This window comes from Lineus longissimus, chromosome 14, assembly GCF_910592395.1.
Source record: "Lineus longissimus chromosome 14, tnLinLong1.2, whole genome shotgun sequence".
NCBI classification, from domain to species: Eukaryota; Metazoa; Nemertea; class Pilidiophora; order Heteronemertea; family Lineidae; genus Lineus; species Lineus longissimus.
In genome coordinates, this window is record NC_088321.1 from 8634026 (window position 1) to 8649016 (window position 14991).

The 14991-nt window shown below is 40.2% G+C and overlaps 1 protein-coding gene across 1 annotated transcript in view; it reads left to right on the top strand.

Annotated features, from left to right (window-relative positions):
* LOC135499100 (protogenin-like) overlaps positions 1 to 14991 on the top strand; it is a 139758-nt gene that overhangs the window by 16096 nt on the left and 108671 nt on the right. Inside the window, exon 2 of the mRNA XM_064789760.1 lies at positions 12184 to 12513. Coding sequence (XP_064645830.1) covers positions 12184 to 12513 — 330 coding nt within the window. The remainder of the gene's footprint in view (positions 1 to 12183; positions 12514 to 14991) is intronic.

Sequence of the window (14991 nt, forward strand, 5' to 3'; positions counted from 1 at the left end):
ATGGTCAGAGGGGTTGAACGAAAATGATGCATGGTATCAAAATAGGAGGCCAGTGCAAGTACTTTATGGCCTACTCTTTGGCCCCATCACAATAATCTGGAACTCTTCTTCTGCCAGAGGGTGCGATTTACATTACCTGTATGCTAAAAGATCATACTTACCTTTTAAAAAAACTATTTAGCAAATCTTTGTTTTTCCATTTCAGATCGGGAAATCTGTTTACCAGTTGATATTTACATTTAAACCCAGAGATATGAATGCTAGTTGACATTTGTGATGAAAACACATTAAAAAGTCTATAAAGTCTTTTTTCGAATCCAAAAAAATCTTTTGAAAAAGTATTTTTAGCACAAATCTTAGCAGAAACCCTGAATCCTTTCACCCATCACCAGACCATCACCGATGGTACTAGTGGCTGTAAGACAATAACACTTTGATTCAACTTCTGGCTGAGTGGTGGAATTCCACCACCTGATGTCCCAAGAACATAGCTCTATTGGTCCTCTGATGCGGTGCCATCTGCTATTCTATAGGCCTTCTTTGATACTCTCACAATGACAACACCCTCAAGGGGTTGTTGAGACAATGATTACTATTAATTTCAAGCCCTTCTTGATAGCCTTCTGCTGTCTCATCGGCCTTCAGCTTTGTCCAGGGCCCTCACAACTCACCCCCTACAAGTAAACACTTTCTCCAAAGCAGGAATAATATTCAAGCATTTTCTCTCTGCTAACATTCAGTCAGGCAAAGGATGCTTGCTTTGCGAGTTGTTGCCAATTCAACTGTGCTATGGAGATACTGCATTGGGTATGAGTTGGGTTCTGTGGCATACAGCATTATAAAAAATGGGCGATTATTTAAATATCTCATTAAATCTTACCGATTGTCATGTGGTGTTTAACCAATTAACAGAGAACATTTGGAATTCATCGTTGAAATAAAGGACATGCATAGATGTGCGCTTTTTGTAGAAAATGCAACTGCTAGAAACTCCCCATATCGGCGACATCTTGCTGAAGAAGGATCCCTGCCTGTGTAGAATTAGTCTTCAGTTCTATTAGTCGCTGTACATTATACGGTTACAGGAAAATTCGTCCCTGCAAATTCGTCACCGGATAATTCGTCCCCAAGGAAAATTCATCCCTGAGGATAATTCGTCCCCTAGGAAAATTCGTCCCTGGAAAATTCGTCCCCGAGGATATTTCGTCCCAAGAAAATTTTACAAAGTTGAAAGTTTCTTACTTTACTTTCTAAGACTCTTCAATATAGTACATTCTACAAGAATTGACCTAGCTTTATACCTAAATATCGAAATGTGTTAGTAATGTCAAACAGATTATATTTCAAAATTTGTCATGCAGTATATACATAATAAAGGACTTTATAAAGTTGGTGACTGATATGAAAGTTGCATTGTCGAAGCCATTCAGAGGCAAAAAAATGGTGGCCAATTCAGGGATGGTTAGACTTTATATAATATTGAGTTCCCTTCCAGCGCAAGGAGGATGAAGTAATCACAGTGGCTTTTACACTATAGATACTTGAATAATGATAAGACCGTATGAGAATTTGCTTCAGTCTGTCGGGCAAGTAAATGGTGAAAAATAAACTGGTGATTGACCACGGAAATTTTTTGATAATCGACAAATTAGACAGACTTTGATATTTCCACTCTTTTCAGCCAACTGGCAGAAAAAACTCAAAACACGCCCCCTATTACCCAATTAGCAAAATTCGAAATTAATTTTTTCATCAAATAATTTCTTTATATCTGTAGACTTGCCACAACAAATATTTTTTCAATACCTCTCCAAATATGTACTTGAGAGTTAAAAACACGCACTCGTCTAATTGATAGGCCTCGACCCTCCAACCTATGAATATTCATTAGTGGTCTTGTCTCCCATTCTCTATCTTTCATTGAGGCTGCCATTTTGTCCCAGTAGCTCCATCACATGATCCAAATCTGTTCCCTGATTGGCTGCTGATTTCCCAACACCAACCAACATGTTTTTCAGAAGGTGCATGGCCTAACATTGGCTAACATTGGCCAACAAGTTTGCTGATGTTTTCACTTGTTTTTCGACCCGTCCACACTGGCAAACAATAGCAAACATGCCTCTGCAACAAGGCCCAACACGATGTTGGCCAACAATTGTTGGTTCATGTTTGCTAGTGTAGACCAAGCTTGAAGCTGAGCACTCGGGAAGGTTGGTGATGGGTGTTTGGATCTTCTACTGAATGTACCCATACCCCATGCACAATTCAAGAGCAAGGCATTCTCTGCAGACAGCAAAGGGTGCACTTCGGGTGAAAGCGTCAATAGATCAGTATTATGTTATTCGGACAAAGAAGTTTGAACACGATTCAACCACTGGCCTCCTGTTGGGTTGAGTTGGCGTGGCTTTAATTTGGAACATGGTAAAGCATAGACAAATTGACCAAACTGTTTGTATCTTTAAAAAAATTATCAATGCCCAAAATATCACTCTAATTTCTTCAGTTTATCATTAGGTTGGTCTCAAAAATTATCAAGTGTTACACCAGAACAGTTGTGTTTAAGGAATTGATACCTCACTGTCGGTATTGATTGTCTTACCAAAACCGTGAGGGTGGAGCTAAAATGCCCAAGCGGTTTTGGTTGAACAACCAATATCGACAGTGAGGTATCAATTTCTATTCTAAAACATCTCAAATTACAACGAATAATGTGGTTTTTAATGCCTTTTGATTACTTCCATATTTTGCACCAACCCAAGCGGTTATGGTTGCCTCAGACCAACAGCAGAATTCAAAATGAGGCACCGTAGGCCCATAGTGCATTTACACTGTAAACTGTACTTCATTATAATCTAGATGTTTTAGAATTATACTCAAAAAGACCTGTTCAAGAGTGGATTTAGTGGCCCTGAACTTGTCCTTTTTAGGAAGGATACAAAGGCCTACTGTGGGAAGCTCGGCTCTAGGAAAATTCGTCATCGGGTAATTCGTCCCCAAGGATAATTTGTCCCTGGAAAATTCGTCCCTGAGGAAAATTCGTCGCCGGAAAATTCGTCCCCGACGATAATTCTTCCCTGGAAAATTTAACAAAAGTTGAAAGGTTTCTAGTAATAACTATTTACTACTTTCGACTTTTCTCATTCAGTGTTATATCTCTCTTTACTACCCTAATAGCTAGTTACCTACTCCACTATTTTCATAGTAGGTAGAGGTAGGCAGGCGAAATAATTTATTTTTTTCAAATAAGTATTTTTACTGGTCAGAATGAAATAAAAGCTTCAATAAAATATTTGGCCTGCCTACCTGTACCTACTATGAAAATAGTGAGGTAGGTAACTAGCTAGTAGGGTAGTAAAGAGAGATGTTACACTGAATGGGAAACATTGAAAGTAGTAGCTATACTACAGTCCATTCGACAAGACTTAAGAGTCTTAGAAAGTAAAGTCAGAAACCTTCAACTTTGTAAAATTTTCTCGGGATGAATTATCCTCGGGGACGAATTTTCCAGGGACGAATCTCGGGGACAAATTTTCCAGGGATGAATTATCCTCGGGGACGAATTTTCCAGGGATGAATTATCCTGGGGGACAAATTTTCCTGTAACTGGGAAGCTGCCCTCTCCTGCTGCTATTACGTTTGTGCCATTGGCCCAATTCTGCCCGTGGAAAATCAGTGGATGTTTGAAATGAGAACGCTCCACCACTGAGTTCATGAGAGAAAAACGGCTATAATATTAATTTGTTGACTGTTTTCTCTTTGATCGAGTAGATTGGTTGTAAAGTCAACCTTGGATTTGAGGCGAGGATAATGTGTTCAAATCACTTGACTGTATTTCTGGAGCAGCTAGCTGTTCAGTGCTTTCCATCTCTTGTCATCTTTTCGGTCTCTGCTGCAGAGAGACCACTGCCAAAAATGTGTGATGACCTTCATCTCAGTTTTAGGCATAGATGAATCTATGAGTGAATTCACTAATACCGTGAATAGGGGAGATATGGAAGATCAAATAGACTAGCTTGTTAAACTTATATTGCTTATAGCCATTCTCCAATGTGGACATGATATAAAGCATGCCAGTATCAGCAACCATATTGTGATGGACTAAAGATGGCAGCGGCCACAGATTCAACCTCACTTTGGGTACTGGTATAAAATTACAAAAACCTACATGTCCTTACAGCTTCAACAAAAATGTCTGATGTATCATTTAAGAAAATGGTGGTTGAGGCCATTTAGAAATAATGGTGGCCACTTCCAGCAGGGATGGAATGACGTCATTGATAAACAGAGTTTCCATCATGTGCAGAGAGGATGATTTGCCACAGGTTTGCTGCTAATATGGGCTTCTCGTCGCGTTGCAATTGGGAAGGAAGAATACAGTCAAAATCACAATTGACATCCTTCCTGCTTCGCGTCATTAATGCACTGAACATTCACGCTAGTTGCGCACCAGTGACGCGCTTATCTCGCTCTGGTTCGTGTATTTTACGTGCGACATACGCACGACTTACGCCCTTGGTAGCGCGTCAATGATGCACATGAATCTAGGGATGACAATTGTGATTTGGAGTGTAGCATGAATCAGCTGGGCCAACTTGACTGATTTTCCAGAGACAATTATTATCAAAGAGCCAGTGCATTAGTTGCATAAGTGACAACATACCTTGCCATACGGTCATGAAACCCTTGTGTGTCAAGATGCACAGGCATTCTGATAAGGCCTACATGTACAGATCTTTGGTTTTTTTTGGACATTACATGTAATTATGGGATTATTTGGAAGAAGAAGCTGCAGAAAATGCGTCGCGGGCGTAGTTATCCCTAAAAACGAGTTCTTTTTGAATGAATTAATGCCCAGTTTTGCTATGTTAGGGCCATGTGGTGCCATATAATACCATGAACAGTTGAAAGGTCTGATGCACGATCTTTCCACGATTGTTCTGCACCGATAGGGTCACAATAACAATCTCCTCCATCCCAGAATAGTTTTCCTTGACCCACTTCCTGCACATTCTCCAAGGCTGATCTGGTGTGGAATATGCCAGTTACCATGGTAACATGAGATAGCTGCTTTATGGATGGGTAGGAGTAGCACTAATACTAGGCATTTAGGCTTCGGAGTGTTTGTGTACAAGAAAACATTCTGTTCTATGATGGCTGAATTAGGGAGCCGCGGTGCACTTTTTAGGACTGAATTGTTCTTGATCCCATGTCATGTCGGGCCACCTAATCATGGATTTAGTTTTAGCTGATCTAGAATTTGTTGCCTTTTGCCTTAGAAATGTAAGCTCACTTACAGTACCTGTAGTGAACTTTGTTCCTTTTGAACATGATGATGAGTGTTGGTGCACATTTTGAACGTATAACTTCTGAGTCCGACCATGTTAGGGCTTGACAGGTGACAGAAATGATTTTATAGCTTGAAGGACCATATTTCAATCACAAAGTAGTAATAATGATAATGATATTAATGACTAATGATAATAATGATTATGATAATAAAGATTTTTGTAAAGTGTACAAAAGAATGTTACAAACATTTCTTAGTAGGTATTAGCTGTTTAAAAGTTACATACAAAATATACATAACAATACTATACAGAAGAGTGGTGAGAAAATAACATCAATAGTAAAGAAAAACAATTAAAAAAATAGTTTTGTAAGTAAAAAAAATGGCCAAATCTGGAACCAACCTGATTGTGCGCAATCAATGCATTCCATCTCTCATATTCTGCACACAGTATTCTGTCAGAATCGATGGAGACACATGACCACATCGCAGGTTATATTGGAGACGATTATTTTGACATTGTTGTTCTTTGCTCTTTTGGGATTTTGTGCTGTACCACTTTTATAAAGCCTACTATTTTATGATATTGTGAATTGCCAAATTTAAAATTAGTTGTAATTCAATTTGAAAACTTCCAATTGCGTAATATGCAGTGAATGAATTTCGACATTGCCATCGTGTAGACAGCAGAGTTATCCACTATGCTTTTTGTCCAGGCGCAGCACCCGGACATAAGTTAGCACCCGGACATAAGTTAGCACCCAGACATAAGTTAGCACCTGGACATAGAATTCATAGAATTGGTAATGGTTTTACTGTTGGAGCACCCGGGCAGATTCTGCTGCCAACCCGGACAGAACTGAAGTGAATTCTCAATTGTGTCAAAATATGGCTACATCACCCGGCCCCAAAAAACTGTTGAGGAGAACACTGGACAGATAACACATAAGTACCAAGTTTCAGCAAATATGATAACTGCATTACAGTACTGTATAACGTTGTTCTATTTTCCTGAGCCACCATTGGTGTTCCCCTCTCAATTCTTGTTTCATCAATTTGACCTATTTCATGATCATTTCAAGAGTTAAAAAAAAAGCACTTCAAACTCTAGTTTTGGTCCTCTCAGCATGTTGAATTGTTGTTGACCTCATGTCATAATAAGATGATAAAACCGGCCACTTGAAACAACTGACAATCATCTAAAGCACTCCGTGAATTGTGATTAGAATCACTGCTAAATTCTACACGTTCCTGAAATTCAAATTTCATGCAACGATAATGGCTCGTGTGGAGTCAATGCCACGTACCTTTAACAAGAATTGGTGATTGCACCAATCTGCTGTCGATGTCAGACCCGCAGACAAGAGATATGTGTTGCACATAGCAGCTGTTATAACTGCAGGTAGCAGCCAGTGTTCTCCGAATCAATTTTTTTGGGCCGGCTGCTGTAGCCAAATGTTGAAACAGTTGAGAAATCAGACTACAATTTATTTCAGGAGATGGTTTGTGCATATTGCCTGCTAATTGCGCTATTGGCAAAATCTATGACACAACTCATCTCCTGAAATGAATTGTAGTCTGGTAGTCTGAAATTCTAAAACACCCGAGTGAGAATAGTTCCACATTTGAATGCAGCCAAGTATAGATGGGCAAATTTCTATCTAAAAATTCTGCACTGTATTGTTTTTGATTTCAATTGTGGCCAAGTACAAGAAGAAGTGTATTTGTTTTGTTTTTTTAATCATATTTAAGTGTATTACAATAGGACGAGTACACAATCAATACAGGTTGATTTAAGTCACTTATTGTCAACATGGCATGTTTGCCTTAGAGAAAAAACATGTTTTTTCATAAAAATCAAACAATAAATTTTTAATTTTGTGTATGCCGAACACTTGAAATGTAAAATACTGTGTTTGTATTAGAGAGCAAGGATGAATAGAACTGGTGCAGTACATGTGTATGGTGCAGGTTGGCATGCAGAGTAGCCTTTACCATTTGACCCTGCCTGGTGGCAATGAGGCGGCCATTGCCGGGGGCGTAATTCTAAATGATTTTATCTTTTTAATCCTTGACCAGAATTGTGGATTGGCACGATCTTCGGCTAGGAATAAGTTTTAGTGTTTTAACGACGCCAAAAATTGGTAACAGTTGGTATTTCATATAAGTTGTCTGTTTCACTCATAAATTACACAAATTGGATTGTTAGTGTGGACTAGCAGATTTAATTCAATAAAATATTCCATGTTTGAAAATGGACGACCAGCCTCTGTAATATACGTTGTCCCTACGTACAAGCTCCCGCCAGGTGGCCAGTGTAACCACTGTTAGCCCATTACATGCCACTCTCTGTTTAATCAAGAGAGAGGTTGAGTCACACTACATGCATTGCACAGCAAAACGAGGGAATGCATTCGATACAAAAAATACTGCAGAATGTTTGTGGCATTTTCAAACGGTGCAAATATTTTTTTAGAAAATTTTTCTGTTTTGAAGAGCTCTTGTGTTTAATGCTGAAGTGTTGAGACCTCTTTCTCAAATCCAGTGACGAGTTTCAATAGTCCATTAATTAGGCCTAGAACACAGTGATAGTTAAAGGGTAACTCGTGTCAAATTTCACCATATGATGTTTTAGCTGTTTTTGACTACGTCACTTTCTCATAAATCAGAGGTTTTCGAATCGAAATGCACATTTTCTAGAAATTGATGGTTTAATCCCGCCCGGACGGCTCGCTTCGATGCCGTTTTCGTTGATGACGTCACAACATTAACATTTTCGCGGTCGCGGTGGTTTACATTCAGCGATTTTATAATAAATATTATATAATCAAAAATGGAAAATTTGAGCTTTACATTTGTGATCAACAATTAAAAACGGACGTATTTCTGCAAAGTTGTAAATCACATCATAGTATCACTTTAATTCAGCCTGTGGAAACATGGCAATTGTGAAATGGAATTCTAGCTAAAAAGGAGATTTTTGCTACTGAATATTTTTGCTGAGGTTGACCTATAATCGCAAAATTTGCAAAAATATCCGGTACACGAAGTTTCTTTTCTACTGTACGCTACACCGTAAATGTAGTAGAATCGAGGGAGGCCTTTGTTTTGATGAAATAACCTTGCAGTCTTGGCATAGATCACAAAAACTGCCAGCAGTGATGTATTGTGAGGAAAAACTTGGGCTAATTCTTGGTGGTCGCCTCGTCAACTCAAGATATGTCTACCTTTAGGCCTAACAAAATAAGTGCTTTGTTTCTGGTCGCCTGATCAACGCTTAGTAATACCTCCCTCCCCCCCCCCCCACCCTAGAATATTTTTAAATATTTGGTTTAAAGGAAGTTCAATTAAACCTGGATTTTTAGTAAAAAACGTTCAAATCTTTGTTTCTGAAAGTTTCCTCATGGGTGCAACCATCTTGTTGAACTCTCTACGCTCTCCACCTGTAGGAGAAATACCGCTTCGATCATGAGCACAGCACGGTGCTGCGGGTGAATGAAAAGGAAGCTGTCTTCAGCCATGTCAGGCTTATTCGGATTACATCAACGTCACATATTATACAGAGTAAGCCATGCTCGCACGCTGCTTGACGTGTACACTACTACAACATCTAGCATAGGGTACATGAATAGTGACACTAAAACATGCTGCAGGAGCGATACCAAAGGTGCAGGGGAGACTACACCAATCAAAATAAATTATTATTGAAATAAAATAAGAATTAATTCCGACCATCAATTTTTACCCCTCAGCCCAAATGAGCTAAATATTGTCGTCACGTGCGCCGTCCGTCCGGGTGGGCGGGCGGGCGGGCATCTGCTACTTGGTTTCCGTCGATTTCTAGGAGAACGACTTTGACAATCAATTCAATTTTTGGTATGTACATTGGGGGTGACTAGAGGAAGGTTCATTTCGAAAACCGGCTCGTTCTGATTCTCAATATGGTCACCAGTGCAACGTGCTTGAAATCGGTTTCCGTCAGTTTCGAGGAGAACGGCTTGGAGGATGGAATCAATTTTTAGTGGGTGTAGGCCTAATGCAGTTTTGTAAGGAGAAGGTTCCTTTCGAATATCAGTGCGATTCGAAATTCAATATGGCCGCCATGCTCACATCCTCAAAATAGGTTTCAACAATTTCAATTTCCATATGCAAACTAGCCACTCCACTGAGCCAACTTCACCATTATCTCACCTTCAACCTTAGGCTGAGGGGTTATGCTCGCTTTGCGATGCTATTTTTTGGCTGTTACCGGAAACTAAGCATTTATTTTGTTAGGCCTTATGTCTAAGTCTAATCATGCTGCAAACAATATCAGTTTTAGTGGCAACCTGGAATTTTTGCTGTGAAAGAAGTTGGCAAATTGGTCAGTCTTTGATTTCTCTTTGATTCAAAAAAGTGGTGATAATATAGGTGTGAGAGTGATAAGTCCGCATCGCTCCTTTTAAAAATAGTTCCCTGGAGCGCTATTGATTTGCGAAGCATTATTTTGGTGGTGTAGAAAGGGGTTTTGCAGCATAATATCTTTGTATTTATATATGCGAGCTAGATGATTAATGACAACACACCAAACTCTTATTCTATACCAACAAGATATTTTAGCCTGAATGTCTTTAGATGCTGTTGTCTATTTATCTGACTCGGACAATCTCCCATCCTCAGTTGGGTAACCAGTACATCCAGTGTATCACCTAAAAATCTGAAAAGGGCAGGGGCAGAAAAGGGCACAGTTTACAAAAGGCAGGGTGCAGTGCCTAAATGAATGTGCATTGGCAACTGGTGAAAAAAGGCAGGGCAAATAGAGAAAATAAGAAAAAGGAAGGGTGCTGCGCTTTAGCTGCAACATTATAGCTTTAAGGTTACTCCTGATGCCGCTTTAAGGTCACTCCTGATGCCGCTTTAAGGTCACTCCTGATGCCGCTTTAAGGTAATCATTTCTGTTATTTCTATTGTACAGAAATGGCAAAAGCACAATTTTCTTAGAAAAGATGATAGCACTACATTTGGTCAAAAGTCAATAATTTTGACACAAAAGATGATGGATGCCCATCCATAATTAATGGTAACCATGGCAATATGCACTCATTGACCTCGCCAGAATGTATTTTGAGGCGGGAAATGACTGCTTCTCCTTTTATAGCCAAATCACAGCTGAAATAAATGACCTTGATGGCTATTACATTTGGTTGAATTGCCCCTCTGGTGGATGTTATGACAGGTGGAATCACCCCCTCTGGACCAGTTGCCTTATCTTAGTGTGAACTATCCTGATACAAATGGATCCTCAGAGGTGCCAACAATGTTTTCACAACAACAGCAAACACCATTGATTTGACGTCTGCTCTTTGAGGGCTGAGTAAGGAGGCCTTTATACCTCTTGAACGTGTTGATTAGCGACAGTTGTAAAGGCATTGTTTTGTGGATTCAATCCGTTGGTGTGTCTTTTTAAAATCATTAACTGCCACCGTCACCGAATTGCGATGATGAACGCCTATTCCTTCACCATTGGGTTTCATTAAAAAGATTGTCTGCTACGCAGTTTTCCGCCTACTGATAGATGGCGTGCACGTATCTATGGCGGCTTCGAGGAATCTAACTCTGTTCTGTTTCAAGATCGTCTTTTAAAAGCAGGTTATCGGAAAATTTTAAAATTAAAAAAAAATTCCGCAGCGAAAGGGTTAAAAGTACTCGCATTCGCAAGTTCGAAATTGCTTCTTGAAGAGAATCGACTCTGAAATTCAGTGAAAATCTGCCATTGGTGATGTTCTGGCGCAAAAACTTAATCTTTTGAGCCAGATTTGAATTTTTTCATGAAAAAGTCTATTTTTTAAAATGATAAAATCAGTTACCAACAGGCTTAAAATCAATTTACTGAGCTATATGACGACATCACAAATAGTAAGATTTATTTCGAGAAAAACTACTTTGGCCAATTCACTCTGCTAACTTCACGACCTCGTCACAAATGCCGTCTGGTGGAGATGCAGCCTGATCCTTCAATATGGCGTTGTTGCATGGTCTTAGAGGGACTACACCCCCCTCGTTTGTATGTACCTCAAATCTTGTCCCAAGTTGCCACTCTTGTTCCCCAGTTCCCAATATTAGAATTTGTTTTAAAAGCTGAAATGAGAAGTGTTCAGAATGTTCATTTGGAGAGACTGCTTGAAGAATGACTTCTGAAATGTTTCGTGAGAACAACAGTGATCATTTTGTTATTCTTGAGAACTGATGATATATTTGTGTCGACACTATCTTGCTGGTTGAAGAGCGCCTGTATGAAAGGCCTATATTACGTTAAATAGGCCTATGTGTCACAGATGTGTCAAACTGTCTACATAGCACCGACACAGTATCAAGGAAGAGTTTGGATGCAATAGCCACCTAATCCACTAGGGTTTTTCGCGCGGTTTGATTTGTAAACTGAGCCAAATTGACAACTACCAATCGAACTATAATCGATGGAAAAATTTGTCAACGCCTTGACATATGTTGCTTGAGTCGCCACAAGTGTATTTAAGGCGAAGGCATCATGTGACAGTGCGGGAAATTTGAATTTAATAAACCCTGAGTATACAGTCTGCGGCTGTGAAATCAAACATGATGGACCGGGTATATATGGCATGCGGGCTGAAAGAGACATCTTATTGAATGATTATGGGAACTTGCAAGACTTTGGGATTTGGATCCGGTGTACTATCAGCTTCATTATAAAATCGTTATCTCATTTCTTTCCAGATTGGCATTTAGCAGCTGCTGCACCTGAATACATTTCCATTTACAGAATTGTCCCTGTCTGGCTAAAGGAAGGTCAACTTATGGGGCAGGAAAAGAAACTGTGCATTGGAAAAAATGTAGCGAGTCTCTCATCTCTTAATCATTTCTGTGTCTTATTGTTCCAGGGGTGCTTTGCTCAGAAGGGACAGAAATCGATGCAGGATTACACTTCACAATTGAACCTCAGGATACGATCGTCAAAAAGAACGAACCCGTCATATTTAACTGCAGCGCATGGACGTTACCCGAGTTTGAACCTTTGAAAATATCATGGACGCACAACGACGCCGTTATCAATGATGACCGGCGTGTTGTACTCAGGAACGGGTCGTTGTATATAAAACGTGTGTCACATCGTAAGAAGCGCGGATTATCAGACCTCGGCCGGTATGAGTGCATCGCCACAAACCTGATCGGGGCAATTGCCAGTCGCAGTGCAAAGTTACAAATAGCATGTAAGTATCGTATGTACTCTCTACAACATCCCTGATTTTCAGTCTTATCCATTGACCAGTATGGCCGCCAGGCGGCCATCCTGATAATTAAACAAAGTCCTATCAATCCAAAAGTAATGATCCGATTGCAACCAAACTTCATGTGATTATGTATCTATGCACTCTTATCAATATCCCTAATTTTCAGTCTAATCCCATGACAAATATAGCCGCCAGGCAGTCATCTTGAAAATCCAACGAAGTCCTATTACTCCTAAACTGTTGAACAGATGTCTACCAATTTCCATGTAACATGTACACTCTTCAATAACCCTTAAACTCAGTCAACTTTATAACCAAAATGCTATACTTAGATAGTACCGGTAATTTTCTTTTCTGCCATTGAGCCGAGAAGAATAATATTATTCAACGGAATCAAAACTGGTGAAACTAGCCAGAAACTGTTCTCCCCATCTGCAAATGACATGCATTAAATTACCTGAGGTGAGCACATGGTCCCTGGACCATTTCATTTTAAAGCGTCGTCTTCATAATCCATGTTTTTGTACAAATTTTGCTGTCATATCAGGAATATTGCTAATACTTTTTTCTCTTGCATATTTCTTGTACACCAATTCTTTGACACTCAAGTTGACCATAGAATCTATATGTACTATCTTGTATTTATACGGATACAGACTATCTCTGGTCTTGGTGACTGCCAAGAGAGCCCTAGCTGTGCAGGATCTACATCTACATTTGAGCCCGTGTATGATGTGAGAGCTAGCTATACCCTGTTAGTCATCCTCTGGTAGTTTCCAGCAGAGCCCTGTGTAGGATTTAGCTTGTCTTTGTGGCGTATAGGCCAACTATGAATTTGTGAGAGCTCCTTATGTCCCGTCAGTGATCCCACGCTGCTCTGTGTGTGATCCAGAAGTATTAAGGTAGCAGGAAGGGTTGGGCGTTTGTGGTTTCTGAGTCTGAGGGGTTGGTGTCTGTTGACTGTGCTTTAAGAGAGACTAGGCATGGCGCCAGTCTCTCTTAAAGCACAGTCAACAGGCATTGGTCTCAGTATTTGGGTAAGTACAGAATCAAGGCAGCTCTGAGAGCAATGATTGAACGATGCTGTGGACAAGTCCAAGGCTACTGCATCAGTCACGACCAACTTCTCATCAGAAAGCGTCACCACCAGCATATTCAATGTTCAGTTCCAACCTGTACCAGTCCAATGCACGCCTGTCATGGTCAGCAATGGTCAGCTTAGCGCGATATGGAACATTCTTCCGAAACTCAAGCGAGGGAAGTCTGCTCATTAGCATATCTCGCGCACTGCTCCTTCTTGTCAAATATCATAGTGAAATCGTAATGGAAAACATCTGGCTTTGCGCCAGACATTGAGACTAATAAGTAAAGAACTAATAGGTAAAGAACTTCTACTTGCGCGAGACTGCTGTGATAAAATTATCATTGCAGAGACTCCGGTGACGTACACATATATTTTTTACAATCAATAATGCCCTCAAAAGACGACATGGAATGATTATTTTATTGATTTTTCCTACTATATACCTTCCAATTATCACTTTATATAAATAGATCGGCGTAAGGTCGCATGCTTTTCTTTCCTGCTGACACTATAAAGCAAAATAGTTGCAACCCCGTAAATGCGCTATAAGTCCAATAATAAGAGACGGTGACCCGTTATAAATGTTTCGCTAGCTTCGCTTTTTTGCCGCTACGCGGCGCTTTGGGCCCTTGCGTCTAGCTCCTTGGTGCAGCCTATCGGCCGACTATGAATGGTGAGTACTGCACCCTGTCAGCCATGAGCTTCCAGTGGCTGCCGGTAGAGCCCTGTGTTGGATCTAGCTTGTGGTTGGTGCGTATACTACCAGTGGTGTTCTCTTTAAACTTGCTGCCATCAAAGCCCTGTGTGGGACCTAGCTTGTGGTAGTTGCCGATACTGTGAATGATGAAAGCTATGCCCTGTCAGCGAGCCACTGGTAACTACTGTGTGATTTACCTGAGAACTCCTGCTTGCTACACGCAACTTCTCCAAGGCCAAGCGAGCAAATATCTTGGTCAGGTGATGACGATGGTTTGAAATGGGGAGGGGGGGGGCCAAAGTCTACTTTACCCTCATACAGTAAAATATCATATTTTGACATGAATATGGAACGTTCAGCATGAAAGTTAGGTTTGAGGAATTGATACCCAACTGGAGGCATTGATTATATCACCAAAACTGCAGGGGTGGAGCTATAATGTAGACCAAAGCCGAGGTTTTGGCCAACATTTCAGCGGTTTTGGTGAGACAATCAATACCAACAGTGAGGTATCAATTTCTATTCTAAAACATCTCAAATTAGATAATGAATACTGTGGTTTTTGATGCCTTTTGATAACTTCCATAGTTTGCACCAATCCGAACGGTTATGGTTACCTAACCATAACAGCCGACTTTAAAATGAGGCACCATAGGTGCACACTGCATTACACTGT